The sequence below is a fragment of the Populus alba genome, chromosome 7 (assembly GCF_005239225.2).
Source record: "Populus alba chromosome 7, ASM523922v2, whole genome shotgun sequence".
Classification (NCBI taxonomy): Eukaryota; Viridiplantae; Streptophyta; class Magnoliopsida; order Malpighiales; family Salicaceae; genus Populus; species Populus alba.
Window position 1 is genome coordinate 8022506 of NC_133290.1, and position 17688 is coordinate 8040193.

General features: G+C 31.6%; 1 protein-coding gene across 4 annotated transcripts; it reads right to left on the reverse strand.

Moving 5' to 3' along the window:
• Nucleotides 1-6292: 6292 nt before the first annotated feature.
• On the reverse strand, nt 6293-9440 carry LOC118030549 (probable protein phosphatase 2C 47). 4 transcript variants are annotated; one of them, XM_035034700.2, is made up of 5 exons: nt 9286-9440; nt 8602-9104; nt 7643-7837; nt 7185-7390; nt 6293-7068 (listed from the first exon to the last, which is right to left on the reverse strand). In XM_035034700.2, exons 2-5 carry the CDS (start codon nt 8800-8802, stop codon nt 6516-6518), a joined length of 1155 nt encoding a protein of 384 aa, XP_034890591.1. In that variant the 5' UTR covers nt 8803-9104; nt 9286-9440; the 3' UTR covers nt 6293-6515. The 4 variants fall into 4 exon arrangements, with proteins under 4 accessions (XP_034890591.1, XP_073266421.1, XP_073266420.1 ...); XM_073410320.1 differs by having other exon boundaries at nt 8602-9098; nt 9286-9426; XM_073410319.1 differs by having other exon boundaries at nt 8602-9098; nt 9237-9423.
• Between the last annotated feature and the right edge of the window lie 8248 nt (nt 9441-17688).

Consider the following 17688-nt stretch of genomic DNA (forward strand, 5'->3'; position numbering starts at 1 on the left):
ATTGTATTTCTTGTTAATGAAATGAACAAGTGAAAGTTGTCTTTACATGGCTAAAAAAACGTTGCTGAGCACTTGCACTTGATGGGAGAGTTGTTAAGGAGATGAAGGAGTTAGAGTTTCTATGGTAAGGAAATCATTTACTCTCTCCTTATCATAAATTTTTGTTAGCCATGAAAAGATATGATGGGTTAAAGAATGAACTAGATCTTTGTTTAGTTTTTCATAGATGATGCCACTAATAAAAATCATGAGAAAACTTCAAATAAAATATGAGCGTTTCATAAACTTTGTCTAGTTTAGCCTGGGCATCCTGAAAAAATCCTCCATGGAAACAAAGAACACTCCAAAACTTAAATCAGTAGGTTTAGAAGGATAGAATGATATATAAGAAGAGAAAAATAAAAATTAAGTTGCATGAAATGCATATCTAAGTGTAGTGGCTAGAAATTATATAGCTTAGCCTAATTCTCTGGTTTTTGCATGGCTAGAACTTATAAGGCATGTACCCTTGCATGACTTGCTTATGGCCTGGCTTTGTATGGTTATCTTTGTGTGGTCAAGGATGAGATAATTGGGTGTATTTATACAATCAAATCTTAGACTTTCTTTATGGAGAAGGCGATGTATCATTGGTGGAGAAATTGGTGTGCTACCATTAGCTAGCCATGGTGGCTATGTTGGTTAGTGTGTCTTGCTATAGTTGTCATGTAATGCGTGTCATTGATGAAAATGTTGGTGATGAGTGTTTTGTTTTCCAAAACACATATATGTTACAAAAACTATAAATTTTTTTTTTTCAATAGTTCCAAGGATTCCATTACACAGATCTAGAGTTGTTTAAGGTTTATACAAAGATTACTTGAAAATCAAATGTTCTTTTTGTCTTTGAATAATTGCTTTAATGCCGGGTTGCCGTAAACCACAAGTCGTCCAAGAATCCAACCTTTAAAAGTAATTCATACAAACCAGCAATAAGAAATCTTCTAAACCCTTTTTAGGTGAGAGGGATTGTTATGTCTTTGAATACTAGCCATTTTCTTTTGTGTTTTCAAGTGTTTTTGTGTTGTACTCTACTCATAGAAAATAAGAGGTATAACTTTCTATTTATAAGGAAACCTGAAAACTTTATAAATGACAAAATATCAATTTGTCCTTTAAATAATATCATATATATTATTTTAGGCTAATTTTAGAAACTTATTCAATCAAGTCCTTACTTGATTGTTTCTAGGTCTAGAATTGTAATCCCCTATATTAATTACATTATAGTCCTTAATTTCTAAAATTTATTTTCAATCAAGTCACACATGATTAATCATCCCATTTTAATTTTTGACTAATGGTTCTTATGTGTGACCCATTATGTTCTCTAATAAGTTGGACTAAATATAAATCATAATCTTAAATAAATTAAACAAATTAATTTATTATCAATTCAATAATTAATTAATTTATATCTGAAGATCAAGTACAATGTCTAATAACCTGTTATGATCTTTCAAATATTAGAAAAGTCATAAGTGGTTTGACCTAACCTTTTAATGAGCAATTTCTTAATGTAAATAGTATCATTTTATCAACAATGTTCTGATTTAGACATTATAGAATGAAGTGTGTTTGCTATGCAAATCATGTTTGTTCTTAACACCATAATCATTGATTATTTAAATAAGATTTGAGATTTTTTTCAAATTTCATTCCACCTTGTGCAAAGATTTACAATCAATACTATTTGAGAATAAATAAAATATTTTCCCTAAGTCACCCAGGGTGATGAATCTTCTCTTAATTATTTAAATACCTTCATATAGTTTATGTTATACTCAATATCTGTCAATTTGTTACCCTTGATTATGACAACGTGTAGCAGGATCAAAACATAACACTTTCTCTATAAGATAACTTAGTAATTTTAAGTGTAAGGATCATGTACACATTAGTTACCTAATATTGTCAAGTGAGTCTTTCCATATAGAATTCTCATACAGGTCAGTTCGGTATACATGTTATCTGACAAGCATTAAATATTAGTTCCAAATATCCTTTATACCTCAACTTATGAGAACAATTGCTTCCTTTTATAAAGGGAAAAAAACATAATATATATGAGTCTTATCAACTCTAATTAATATACATTCTTAATAAAACATTAAACAAGAACATTTTAGGAATAATGCTTTCATGCACTACGAATCATATAACTATAACAATTTTATAATTTTATTTGCAAAGTATTTTTATCACTAGGATTTAATCTTTACTATAAATTCATTAATAAAATATTTGATGAATATTAAAGACAAATAAATCTTTATTAATAAATTAAATATATTTACATAAACAAAGTCAATGTCACGTATAACCAATTGATTGGCTACATGATATATATACACTAACAATGAGTGGTGTCTTTGACATAGAAAATGGTGTCTACTTTGTATAGAAACTTGTGTGTGATAGAAAAAGTTATATGCATGAAAACAACTCATGAAAACCTAAAAAAATACATAAAATATATGCCAAAGTAAAATTGATCAGACTGGGCCTAATGTTGGTGTCAGGTTGAAAATCCTAGCCATTTAGGCTAGGAAAATTTGTTTTTTTGTTGTTGGTATTATCACTTTTTTTTACAAAGGTTTGATGATTTTAATTTGGATGATTACTGGCTCCAAATCTCTGTTGCAAATAGGATTGCAAAAACATCTATTATGTTATATATAGGGTTTTATACTTCTTTGAAGAATCCTTTTAGGAACTTATGACTAAAATTAAAAATAATACTAGATCATTGACCCGCTCTACGTTACGGGTCAAGCCAATTTTTTCTCAAACATAAAAACATTGTTCAAATATTGTTATTTTTTTAGTGGAAAAGTTTTTCTAACCATGTAGGGGTTGACTCAATATGACCTGGTTCACTTTGTGAGTCCAAAAGCAACTCGAAGGACCCGTAAAAATATAGTTTAACTAAAACAAAATTAAAGATGATGTTTTTTTTTTTAATATTAAGATAACAATATATTGGATTGACTTGATCAATCTAGGTTAACATGTTAAATTCGTAACTCAGGTTATGAGACTATAATAACCTCATTAAAAAAAAAAACTAAAAAAAAAAATTATAAAACTTAATTTTCAATCAATCCAATGTTGAAGGCTGAAATTGAAAAAAAAAAAACTCAATTAAAAAAAACGACCTAAAAGGGTGACTCGAGTTAACCTATTAAATTTGTTACTCAAGTCATAAGACCGAGATAACCCCATAGAAAGAAAATTAAAAAAAAAAAAAAAGGTTAGAAGTTCAATTCTCAATCATTTCAATTTTAAAAGATGGGACTAAAAAAAAACATAAAAAATTACCCAAGTCAATCCATCAAACTCATGACTTAAGTCATGAGACCAAGATAACTTCATAGAAAAAAAAATAAAAAAATGATTTGATTTAACCCAGATTAATTTGCTAAATTCATAACTCTGGTTATAAAACTAAGATAACCTCATTAAGAGCAAATCAATACAAATTATGAAACTTAATTCTCAATCAATCCGGTCGAATCCAATGTTGAACGATGAAATTTGTAAAAATTTTAATAAAAAAAATAACACAAAAAATTAGTCAAGTTAATATGGATTAACTCGTTAAGCACTATTCTCGGGGCATGAGATCAGAATAACCTCATAAAAATCAAACCAAAATAAATCATGAAGCCTAATTTTCAATCAAAATACAATATTAAATGATGAAATTAGAGGAAAAAAAAGTTAATTAAAAAAAAATGAGTCAACTGGATTAATCTATCAAACAGCTACTCGGGTTATGAGACAAAAACATTACAATAAAAAGAAAATTCAATGTTGAAGTACATGAGACCAAGATAAATCTTAGAAAGATAATTTTTTTAAAAAAAAACCTAATCTAACTATAGTTAAAATATCAAAACCCGCAATTCTAATCATGAGATCAAATTATCCCTAAAAACATTAAATTAAAATAATTTATAAAGTTAAATTTCTAATTTTAAATCATATAAACAAAAATATGTGCGGTGCTGTTACATGTTTATATGTCCTAGGTAGTTCTAGGTGGATTTTGTGGAGAAAAATTGAACTCGTACTGACTGGCCCAACAAATTATATTTATTATAAATGCCGAATAAAATATAAACTCAGTTTTTATGTTATTACTTGTTTGCTTGAGTTTTTTTTTTTTTTCTCCTTCCTTTAGCTATATTATAAGGCTCATTTTAGATTTGTTTTTATTATATTCTATGGTAATTATAATAAATATTTTAAAAAAATCTAGATTTAAATATTGGAGAGAAAAAACATGTTCCTTTAGTACAAATATTTATTTCTTTTTCACACTTTTTTTTTTTTGAAAATATCTTTTTTTTCCCAACTACATATTCTTTTGAATTTAAAACTAAGGCAATATATATATATATATATATAATATATATATATATATAAGAATTGCAATGATTTAAATTAAATAAAAAAACATATTTTTGCTTAATCAAAACACTCATCCTTATTAATGTATTTTTTTTTTTTGGTTTTGACTGAAAATATCCTTTTTATTATAAGCCGAATTTTAAAATAAAAATCATTATAATTTGAACAGTTTCAATAATAAAAACTAAAAAAATGCACTTATAACTTTTATATGACTGTATGAAAATACATAAAAGAACAATTACTCATGAAAAGTAACTTCAAATAAAAATTAAAAAAAATACTTTAATAATTTTTATGCTACAAATGAGAAAATCTTCCTTACTAATTTGGAGAAATATCTAAAAACTTCACAATAAAAACAATTAGGCATTTCATTCTTGAATATCCTTGAGGAATATGTTTTTTCTTTCAATTATATATATTAGTTTCATATATAATTATTCATAAAATAATTGCTAAAATTACTATTTAAAACCCTAACATTACCATTAAAAAGGTCTAATATTATTTGAAAATTATAGTATGATCATATAATTTTTTAAATATTATTATAACTGTTTTATTTCAAACGGATCTTATTTTATAATGTTAAAAGTGTCATAAAAAATTAGAAAATGCAGCCTGGGTGTATATAGGCCTAGAAACCAAGGCCTGAATGCTTCTTTTTTTTTTTTTTAAATAAAAAAAAGTTAAACAAGCGACACATTATTCTCTTAATTGTTTTATTCTAAATAATCAGACGTCTTGTATTGTATATAGACAAACAACATTCGTGTACTACAAACATATTTTGTCTGAATCTAATACTGAATAAATAGAATCCGGATAATTTGTTCCTTTATCACCTAAATTTCAACTATTTTTTCACTTGAAAACAACAACAAAAAATAATTAGAAGAACTTATAAAAATTATTAAGCAACATCGCATGATGTATTACTTTATTACGAAGTAAAAAACTAATAAGATCTAAGAGGTATATAATATGTTAATTCAAGACTTTATCTAAGAGGTTTAGACTTTATTTGTTATGAGACTTGTAAATTCAATTTGTTTTTCTATCTATGTGCAGATTAGGTTTATTTTTCTAATGTGCTATTTTATATTAATAAGCATAATTTATAATCTAACTATTAGATCAAGCTAAAAATTTACTATAAGTTTCTAAAGATATATTTTACTATAAGGTTAAATTTTTGTAGCAATACAAGTTTAGTAAGGCCTTGCAATAACGCACAAAAGTTATTGTTCAAGATTTACAATATTTTTCTAGTTGATTTAGGATTTTTTTTATTTATTTAGAACTCTTTTATTATTTTTTTCAGTCTTGTTTAAGATGTTTTACCTAGTATAAACAAAATTATTTAATTTGTATTTAACAAATTGATTGATTATTCAAAATAAAGTGAGAGAGTTTGCTTGGTCCTCCTTAGAACTATTTAGAATTTATCAAAAAATATTTCTTTGTATTGTCCACCCTTATACCTTCAGTTGTTCATTCATTATAATTAACCATGTTGCTTTATTTTAGCTTTCTTGAATTGTATTATAACTTAATTATGGATTCTAAGATTCCTAGCATCTTGGCTCACATTAGAAACCTCAATAACAAGTATTAATGATGTCCTGTTAGCGACATTTGGTAGTAGGTTGTCTGGGATGATTAGTCAAGGATCATGATCTATAGTAATAGGGTATTTTATTTTTAATCTCTAAGTTCTCATTTAGTTAAATCTTAGTCATATACTAATGCAATCATTATTATTTTTGTTGAGAATTTATTAACAAGGAATAAAGTAATATGGGAAGACTAAAGGTTCACCCTAAAAACAAGATTTCAAATCAAAGATGCTCATTCACTCTCCAAAAACTCAAAGATTTATACAAACTACAGGGTCTCTCAAATATGTGGGGATATATTTAGGTTAAAAAGAAATCAGCAGTGTTCAGCCGCAGCAGGGGGTTGCATTAACTTGGAAAAATCCCCCCCAGTTATTTCACATGGACATGCTCCATTTTCTCGTGTACAAGCCATTGGCAATTCTTGCTCAAATAGCACTAATTATTCAAAATACCCTTGAGACGGTCCAGCCCTTCAGCAGATATACTCCTCCTCCTATGGTTCCTAGGAATTTCAATCTTAGGAGGTGGATCAGGAGAGAAACAGATCACTAAAACTGTCAGGTTGTCGCATGTGTTGCGCTGGAGTGCTTCTGTGACAAGAGCTTTTGAGCACCTCTCAGGATCATTATGCATCATTAGCTCCTTCCTAACAATTGTGACTGCACATTGGCTACTCATTACATCCCATAGACCATCACAGCCTAGTATCAGAAACTCATCTTCTTCCGTCAGATTAATCTCCTTCAACTCTGGCTCGGAACTTAAGGGGCTTTTCGAACCTTTAGAGCCTTTAATGTGCCAATCTCCGAGAGCACGAGCAACCGATAATTGGCCATTAAGGTAGCCATCATATATCACCCCTCCTAATCTCTCAATTCTTTGTCTTTCTGAGCTGCAGTTGGGCTTGTGGTCCTTTGAGAGCTCAACCGCTCTTCCTCGTTTGCCCAACACGGCTCTTGAATCACCAGCATTAGCGATAAGCATGGTCCTACAAGAATGCAGTATCAAGCCAAAAATTGAAAAAAAGTGCAGCTGAAAGGAAAAATTACTAACACGGGTTTATCAGCACCTACAAATTCCAAAGCAGTTTAGTTTTTCTCTCACCTTCCCAAAATAAGGGCCATCAAGACAGTGGTGCCAGATGAACTATCAATAGATTTAGTATCAGCAAGTGCGTGATCAGTCTTCACGAAGGCACTCTTAATTGCCCTCTTTGTGCCTGAGGGAAACTGGGAGTCTTCGACAATGAAATTAAGAATGTTCTCTCTGGTAAAGGCAGCTGCATCAGTGCCACCATGTCCGTCAAACACCTGCAGAAATAAACAATACAAGTGCACCAACTTAGCGAGCTCTACAATATATAAGGCCAATTGTCGAGTAAGCTACACTGATGCCTCTTATCACCTGTTTCATTATAGGTTAAAAAACAACCATATTTTGGCTGGATCACTATGCATGCAGAAAAACAAGGTTACGGACACAAGAAAATGATTATATCATAGTTAGGAAAATTCTTTAGATCAAGGAGAAATGACATTCTAACCTAATAGCAACTTACACACCCCATAAAATGCACCAGGAGAGGGTAATTCTGCTGATGTAACAAGATGTTTATGTAGATTATCTATACATATATGCTCATCCTCCATGAACTGCTTTGGTCCTTTCTCCGACCAGCTTCCAGAGCGAAAAATAGGGAGAAATACAGAATTTTCAGATGATGGTGAGACCAATCCCAAAATTGCAATTTCTGATTCCTACATGGACAATAGAGAGGCACAATCAGATGAAATCTGCATTAAATACATGGATCATACACCCATGTATAAAATGATCCATCAAACTTTCCTCAATAAAACATATATTCTTCCTAAGAACCTGAAACTGAACATGCATCCATTTGTGCAAGCACTCACAAGACAAACACATATATGCAACATATTTGTACGAGGCTAAAGATTACACACGCTTCTCAAAATTAATTGCAAGACACGACATTGTTGCTTAATAAGTTTTTGGGTTCCAAAAATGCACTATAGTCTAACTCTTTACACATTTGTTACCATAACCAATTCAGCACGCAGTTTTCAAAGAGAACTTTTTGCATGTTTTGCAGCTTATTCTGAACAAAATGCTATGACTTGACTACAGTAGGACCTCGAAAAGACCTGTATGGATTAATTTCCTAATATCAAGAAAACGTTTCCTAACATCCTAATTTGAGGAAGTGTTTTCTAACTTTTGTTTCAACCATACGAAATTTTGCAAAAATAATTAAGCGTTTAACCATCAAACAAAGTTCAATTGTGCAGGCTAAAATAATACGACAATTTCTTTTCAACTAAATCAAACCACATCAAACAATCTCTTGCAATCACTTGATTGAATGCATGGATCTCAATCCATGAAGAACAAGGTTTAAAATACCATGGATAGGAAACAATATTATCTTGTATTAGAATCTCATTCAACTATAGCAGAATGATAGAAGAAGGTTGGATAAGAAGAGAAATTAACTCACAAAATCTGTAAAAAATGCAGAGCTGCTACAATGCCTGACCATTTTGACGTTTCTTGGAGGTTTACCAGTGGTCAATTGGTTCAAATTGTCCAAATTCTCATCCTTTTCATCTTCCATGGCAGACACACTGCCCTTACAAGTACCGCTACACCCTCCATCCAATCTTTCTATCTGAAGTGAAGCATTAGTTTCCTGAGCCATTCTCCAAGTCTACTCCATTCTCAATTTTCAATACCACAAAAAAAGAAATGAAAGAAGCAAAAAATATAGAACAATTGTACTTAGCTGGACAGACCCTGAGGCCATGGACAAGCCATATTTAGATATATCCTAAGAAAATCCCCCAGACAGCAAAAACTAGCTGTCCACCAGCTGATTCGAAGCAAAGCACTGGATCCAAGAATCAAATGCTAGCTAAGGTAAACCATTTCTTTCGCTACCAGTAAAAAATTACCCCTCTCAAATTCTTGAATTCTTGAAGGAACTAAACACATTTCCTGAAACTTTTACAACAAAGATCAAGACCAACAGAAAACCCAGATAAGAAATTAGTCCATAAAGAACAAGAATTCAAACACCAGAGAAAATTGCACAACCAATAGGACATGGCAGGAGAAAAACAAGAGATGACGCACATGAAAGTAGGGAAGGGAAGGCCATTAAGAGGAAAGAGAGAGAGTTTACATTTTTGTGGTGAAGTAACCGAGGGATTCCAGCCTTTTACGGTAGCCATTATAGGGAGTTGAAACTTGAAAAGAAGATGGGCTACTGACACGTGTTATTGCAAGAATGACGGAATGGACATAGGATGTCGTTTTGGTTTCATGGTTCTCCATGTCTGTGATTTAACCATGAGATTGGCATTATATAATGTCGTTTATTTTTTGCCGCCTCTACAAAATTATTAGTTGCAACTAAAAATCTTGATGCTAGATAGCTTCGTTATTAGAGGACTTGGTAGGTGCTGGCTAGGTGAAAAATGCTTCGTCATGGGCGAAGTTATTTTATATATATATATATATATGAAGGTATTCCTAGCCGATTTTAAAGAATATAATAATATAATAATAATAAAGTCGAGTAATAGATTTTAACTAGTAATGTGATTTGTATTTTATAAAAAAAAATATTTTTATTTTAAAAAAAATATTATATACGCACATTTTTTCAACATATTTCTGTAATTTAAAAAATTTGAGTTTAAATAAAAAATCTTATACATACATATAATCAAATAAATCAAAAACTATATATACAAATAAATAAATAAAAAGTCATTAACTAGGTAGACGATAATTTTTTGTTTGCAACTAGGCATATGATATTTTTTTTGAAAAAATAATTAGACAACGCATCATTTGATTTGTTTACATTCCAACCACTATGGTGATCGAAAAATCAGGATTTAAGTTTTTCTACTTAAAAACCTGTTTTTAAACCCATTTTGACCTAAAACCTTGTTTTTTTAACCCATTTTAACCCAAAACATCTAAAAAAAACATCATAAAAACCATGATATACCTATTTATAGCCTAAAAAAAACCTTCTAAAACCAAAATCAACCTGAATCAAAAAATCAAATCAAGCTCAGATCTGTTTTTTTTTTTAATGAACTTTATATATATATATATATATATATATATATATAAACTCTACTCATCAAATGGAATCATTTGATATAAATATCGTTTGTTTTAGTAGCCTAAATCGGTGTTAACAACATTTTTCTCTCTCTATCGTTGAAATCAAACGACCTCTCTCTCATCTCTCAATCAGAGACTAAAAAATAATAAAAATAAATTTTTATACTAAAATTGAATTGGAAAAATATTTAGATACTAAAATTGTTTTCTAAAGTTCAATAAACAAATTGCATCTTTTACGAAATTTATAGCATGCCACCTATATTTAGTTTCTTTTTTCTTTTTGATCCCTTTTCTTTCAATCTCACCTTCATAAGGAATCAAAATCAATTAGTATTCAATTAAGACTAAATCACCAAAAACACATTTGAGGATCAAATTAAAAAAATATATAAAATTTTGCATAGTCCATCCACAGTAACGTGTGAGAAGATAAACAATGGAGTTTTACACATTGAAAAAACCACTCCTTTTAAAAAAATACTTAATGGATCCAATAAAATGATTTTGTTTAAATATATGATAAAAAAGGCAACAACAATGAATGAATCGAATTTTAAAACAAAAGGTGATAATGATGACCAGAAGAAAAGGAATGTTTGTCAAAAAAAAAAATTACAATGTTGAATTTAAAGATAATTGAATGTTACAAGATGAAATTAAAAAAAATAATAATAATAAAATAAAATGTCTTAATAAATTCACAACTCGGGTCGTGAGGTTAGGCCAACCTTGTAAAAAGCAAATTGAAAAATATATAAATACCACCAGCAATACATCATCGTGTAAACAATGACACACATCGGCCCATGCATAAAGAGATTACTTGACGCTTCTAAAACCATCACAAAAAGCTATTGTTTGGATGTTGAGAGACGTTGCATGCAATGCTATAAAACCACGAGCTCCTTCTACCCACTAGCATGTGTGTTGCATGCATAAATCAATTTTGATTTTTAAATTATATTTTATTTTTATTAAAATACCAAATTGATCTTAAGTTAACTTGATTATAATTGAAAAACCAAGATGAAAATGTCTTAGGATGCTAGTTAAACAAGTTTTTGTTTTTAAAGATAATTTAGTTTTTTTTGTATTTTAAAAAAGTGAAAATACATAATTGTCCTTAATCAATTTAATTATAATTAATAGATGTTGTAAAAAGATTATATTACCCCATTATCAATTCATTAACTTTTTTAGGAAGCGTAAAATAATTATATACTATTTTAATGAACCATGAATTTTTTTATAGTGAACAATATTTGTCCCGCATCAATTAGCTTTTATTAGTGTGTAGATAACTAGATGTGACAGTTATGAGTCATAATTGTGTACATTGGACCCCGATTGTGGTCGGATTTACCCTTCTTTAAAAAACCCCTTCTCTTCTTTTTTTAATTTCTTAACCATATAACGGTTGATAAAACATTTTTCTATTTACTCCCATTTTCTCTTCCTCGATTAACGTACGTCATTTATCATCTTTTTATTAGTAAGAATATCACTGAAAATATTTCTATTTCCATTTAATTTTTATCTTGCTGATGTTTTGCTTTCCATTTAATCTGCTCATCTCTCATCAATGGTTTTTGGCTATGCCTCGTCTCTTTTAATCTGATTCATCTTCTTTGTCGTCTTCTCTAAATTACCTGTTACATCAACAATCAACAATACATACCTTCTTGGTCAAATTAGTGGTAGTTAATCCACACAACTCATGTTTGTTTTAGCAAGTGTATATATACCTTTTGGTCACACAAAGAGAGAATACTAGACTGTTTTATCAACCCCGATTGTGAGTACTGTCCTAAAACAAAAACTTTGCAGATTTTCAAAAGTGCAATGGTTCTTTATTGTTTATTTAGTCTCATCTTTCATATATGTCTATGATGCAGCAAGAGGTGATATTGCAATCATCGCTACTAGAACAAGGATGGCTGACTTTACACAGCCATATGTCGAGTCTGGGCTAGTTGTAGTAGCTCCTGTTAGAAAAGGGAATTCATGTGCTTGCTCTCTTCATATATTTTTTGAAGATGGTGCGGCAGTTCAGGCAGTACAGCTCATTGGAGTTAGCTTCTTCTGGTCGAAGCTCAACATGTACACGTCTTCAAACATTTCTTTCATTTGCTGATGAAAAGGAACAGGAAAAGCAGGCAACTGGAAATGGCCTCTAATCGAAATGAATCCATGGACAGTTACAGTTCCAAGAGACGAGACATTGAATAGCTTCCAGATGAAAGTCCTCATGCTAGTAACGAAGTCTAGTGATCCATCACAACGTATTGTTACACGGTGGAGTTTCCTTTCAGGGCTAGTTCATCTCTTTTCAGTTGATTCTTGATGGCCCGCAATTGCAACCGCGGCCTAAAGGGATATGGAGGCAACATAAAATTAAGAGAATTATTGGCAGCAACTTTAAGTTCTTACTTTGATATGCTGCCCGCGCTACGCCGTAGGCATCCATTCTGTTTTATATGTATATATACACACTCGTCTGAATCAAGTGACGCTTGAAGTGGAGAATGGGAAAAGCATTGTGCATAGATGAAGATGAAAGGAAACAAAATCATTGTAAGAAAAAGCGCAATAGCATAGTTCCGAGTTTGTTTAAACACCAAGCAGAGAAAATATGGCTATAGTGACCCGAAGAAGCAACGGTGGCAGCAAATAAGCATCAGCAATGCTTTGGCAAGTCCAAACATGAAATGGGAGTAAAAAAATAGAAGAAGAAGAAGAAGAAGCTGCCAGCAGTGCTTTATAACAGAGAAGGTGCTAAGAATGGAGGTGGATAGAGCAGGTTAGCAAGGGACGACAAAAACAAGCCTTCTGAGTGTGTGTCTACGATGAATTTATTTATTCGTTTAATGGAGTATGAAGCTGCCAGACACCTCTTAAAACCTAGTGGGATCTTCCAGATAGCCTGATGTGAACCTCGTGATCACGTGGTCACGCAACCCACAATCAAGATTGAGATCTGATCCCGGAAAGCCGAAATAGGTCTGATATGAGTGCGACACAATGGAAACCTGCCCCAAGGCACCAACACTATTGGAATGAGTAGAATGACGCCACGAAGCCAGTTAATCTTCGATAAGTCAGATTCAGTTCGTTCAAGAACTGAAGAATGCAAGAATCACTCTCACACGTTAAAACTGAAAAATTCAGAATAATAATCATCAAAGCTGCCGAAATTTTGGCCTACATGAGTTTAAATAGTTCTTGAAAAGTTAACCCTAATGGACCCTTTATGTAGACTTATATAAGGTCCACTCAAAACTGGCCCAAAACCCTAAACTAAAAAGCCCATAACCTGATCCAAACAAGCCTTGGATCTTAGCTGAAAACAAACTATTAATTAAGCCCAAACATGAAAGAAAATAATAAAAATAAGTAACTTGTCATTAAATACCACCAGCCCTTCTTTTCTTGTGTAGCTAGGATGAATAAGGAATCCTTACAAGAAAAGGATTCTGAAACATTAATGAATCCTTGCCACACTAGGAGATTATATTGCAACTCATTAAAGATCCTTGTGGTACTAGGAAATTCCCAAAACCAGCTCCCACATCCTTGGAGGAAAAGAATCCTAATCAAATAGGAAGTCCACAAGTCAAATGGAAGTAAATAACAAAATCCGTACAGCCTCTGTTGACCAGTATTGGGGTGCCTTCCTGAACTCCGATTGACCTGCAATTTTAACCCAAGGTAGTAAGATATGTCTGGAGAGTCCACATAAAATATTAGCCCGATCCAACGGTTGGATTGAGAATTATGACTGTTGCCGTAAACCTGGACTGTTGTGCTTTTTACGCCAAAATCCGAATCTGACCTTACTTGGGTCATATCACATGGCTGAACCGTATCATTCCCTCCCTCTTCAAGAAGATTCGCCCTCGAATCTTGAATAGCATTAATGGTGACTTCAATAGCCTCTTGTTTAAGGCTTCGGAATCCCCTTATTGCTAACACCTTTCTCCAACAACATTGTATAGAAGTAGTGACTGACAAGAATTTCAAATAAGCACGCCGTACTAACCACTTGCGTACATACTTTTGAATGATAACCACAACGACTCTCCTTCGTCTTTCATCCTTTTGGCGTTATACCTCTTTTTCCCATGAAGCTTCAAGATCATAGAATAATCTTCTACACTTATCAACTTCTCGTTCTAGAACCCCCAAACCATGGCTTAGTATTTCGCATCGTTGATCTACATTCCTCCTCTGTTCCCTCTCCCTTAGTGCATACATGACACAGATAGGGGAAAAAAACAAGAAGACGACGACAAGAATAGAGTTTATAGCATGAAGAACATCGATTTAGACTCGAGAATACCAATTTGACTTTTGTTTGGACCAGAACTTATCGAAAAACAAACTAATGCAAGGGTGATGAAAAATGACTCAAACAATAGCCAAATATCAAAATATGATGATAGTATAATGGCAGGAATGAAATCAACAGAAATAAAACAAGCTTTGAAAGATGAACACCAAATAGACCCGTTACGACAAAACAAGACCTAATTTGGAAAACCTAAAGAAACCGATATCCAAATGACCTCGAATTTAATTTGTATTATTACAATACTATGAAATCACCAAAAATCAATTTATAGGTCGTTCTCTTATTTCTAGGTACCCAAACTCCTTGTATGATCAGTTTGCGGCAGAATTGATCCTCCAATTAAAACCTCCAGAAATCGATATCAAAATAATCCCAAATTTAATATGTGGTGCAATCGCATACCCAATACTCAGAATATGAAGTTTCAATATATTCCAAGGTGTTTTACCTAGGGTTCATTAAGAGTAGTGTTTTGCGGCAGAATTGAAACTTGAATTAAAACCTCAAGCAAATAATATCCGAATAAGCCCAACTTTGATATATCTTGTGATCCCACCCCCAATAGATTGAATATGAATTTTAAATGGATTCCGAGGTGGTTTGCTTATGGTTCACCAAGATTTGTGTTTCTGCGGCAAAAATTGAATGATCCTTCAAATTTCAACTAATCACTCTTTTCTCTATTTCTTTCTGATTTTTTTTTTTCTTTTTAACAAACTGATATGATTAGAGACAGTAACAAGATGAAATATAATTTTTTTTTTTTTGCTTAGATGACACAGACACGAAGAACAAGAAGATGGATGCAAACACTGAAAAACTTAAGGGACACTAAAAAAAAAAACGAAAAATAACAGAATGATATGACCTTGTTTCGGAGCCTAGCTCTGATACCAACTGATGTGAACCTCGTGATCACGCAACCCACAATCAAGATTGAGATCTGATCCCGGAAAGCCAAAATAGGTCTGATATGAGTGCGACACAATGGAAACCTGCCCCAAGGCACCAACACTATTGGAATGAGTAGAATGACGCCACGAAGCCAGTTAATCTTCGATAAGTCAGATTCAGTTCGTTCAAGAACTGAAGAATGCAAGAATCACTCTCACACGTTAAAACTGAAAAATTCAGAATAATAATCATCAAAGCTGCCGAAATTTTGGCCTACATGAGTTTAAATAGTTCTTGAAAAGTTAACCCTAATGGACCCTTTATGTAGACTTATATGAGGTCCACTCAAAACTGGCCCAAAACCCTAAACTAAAAGGCCCATAACCTGATCCAAACAAGCCTTGGATCCTAGCTGAAAACAAACTATTAATTAAGCCCAAACATGAAAGAAAATAATAAAAATAAGTAACTTGTCATTAAATACCACCAGCCCTTCTTTTCTTGTGTAGCTAGGATGAATAAGGAATCCTTACAAGAAAAGGATTCTGAAACATTAATGAATCCTTGCCACACTAGGAGATTATATTGCAACTCATTAAAGATCCTTGTGGTACTAGGAAATTCCCAAAATCAGCTCTCACATCCTTGGAGGAAAAGAATCCTAATCAAATAGGAAGTCCACAAGTCAAATGGAAGTAAATAACAAAATCCGTACAGCCTCTGTTGACCAGTATTGGGGTGCCTTCCCGAATTCCGATTGACCTGCAATTTTAACCCAAGGTATTAAGATATGTCTGGAGAGTCCACATAAAATATTAGCACGATCCAACGGTCGGATTGAGAATTATGACTGTTGCCGTAAACCTGGACTGTTGTGCTTTTTACGCCAAAATCTGAATCTGACCTTACTTGGGTCGTATCACATGGCTGAACCGTATCACGATGAATTTATTTATTCGTTTAATGGAGTATGAAGCTGCCAGACACCTCTTAAAACCTAGTGGGATCTTCCAGACAGCCAGTCACCCTGCGTTTCAATAACGGCATGTTAAATGATCGAACGAGGAAAGAATGTGAGTGAAGTCAGCTGGAGGGAGAGAGCTGTTAAATGCAGATAAATGACAGAGAAAAACCTAAAAAAAAGAAAGGGAACTTGCTAAAGGCTGTTAAAGGTCAGCAGAGCTCAAGAGCAACCAATTTAGATTCAAGATTAGATTAGTAATCACTGGCCGCACAACATTGACACGACGCACAGCCCCGAAGAGAGAGGTCCTTAGTTAGCAGACAAACAACATCAACGGTAACCACATAGCAGCACAACACCGTTAAATGTAAGTTCGATATAGTTTATACGTGTTATTATTATATTTATTTAAATATATATTTATTATTATTAAACATATAATTTATTTTTTAATATTTATATAATATTAGATTAATAAATTTAATATTTGATTTATGGATATAAAGTAAATATAAAGTTTATGGAACACAAGAACTTCAAAAAAATTATAAAATTGTTATAATTATGAGATTTCTATTTCATTAAACTATTGTTTTTAAAATGTTCTTGGTCGATGCTTTCTTAAATTGAATATTTATTAGAGATGTAGAGACTAGTACATGTTATATTTTTTTTCTTTATATATATAAAAAAAAATTATTTTCATAAACTGATGTATAAATAATACTTAAAACTAATATGTAAGTGTTTATCATAAGACATGTACACTGAACTGACCCCATAAGAATTTCATATGGAAAGATTACGTATGTCTGTGAAAAAACTCGCAAACATTAGGTATAAAATGAACTATATAAAGGTACTTAAATGATTAATAACGGATTCACCACCTTAGATGAATTAGAAAAAATATTTTATATGTTCTTAAATTTGTATTGATTAAAATCCTTGTACAAGGTGGAATGAGATTTAAAAAGAGTTTTTAAATCTTATTCAAACGATCAATGACTATTATGTAGAGAACAAATATTATTTAACATGACAAACATACTCTATATTTTAATATTAAATTAAAATATTATTAATAAAAAGATATTAATTATACTAAAAAATCAGTCACTCAAACATTGGGTCAAACTCTTCTTGTATATCAACCATATTTTCTTTCTCAAACATTTGTTTAAGTGGGATAATTAATTGTACCAATGAGTTCATCTACAAAGAAACCACAC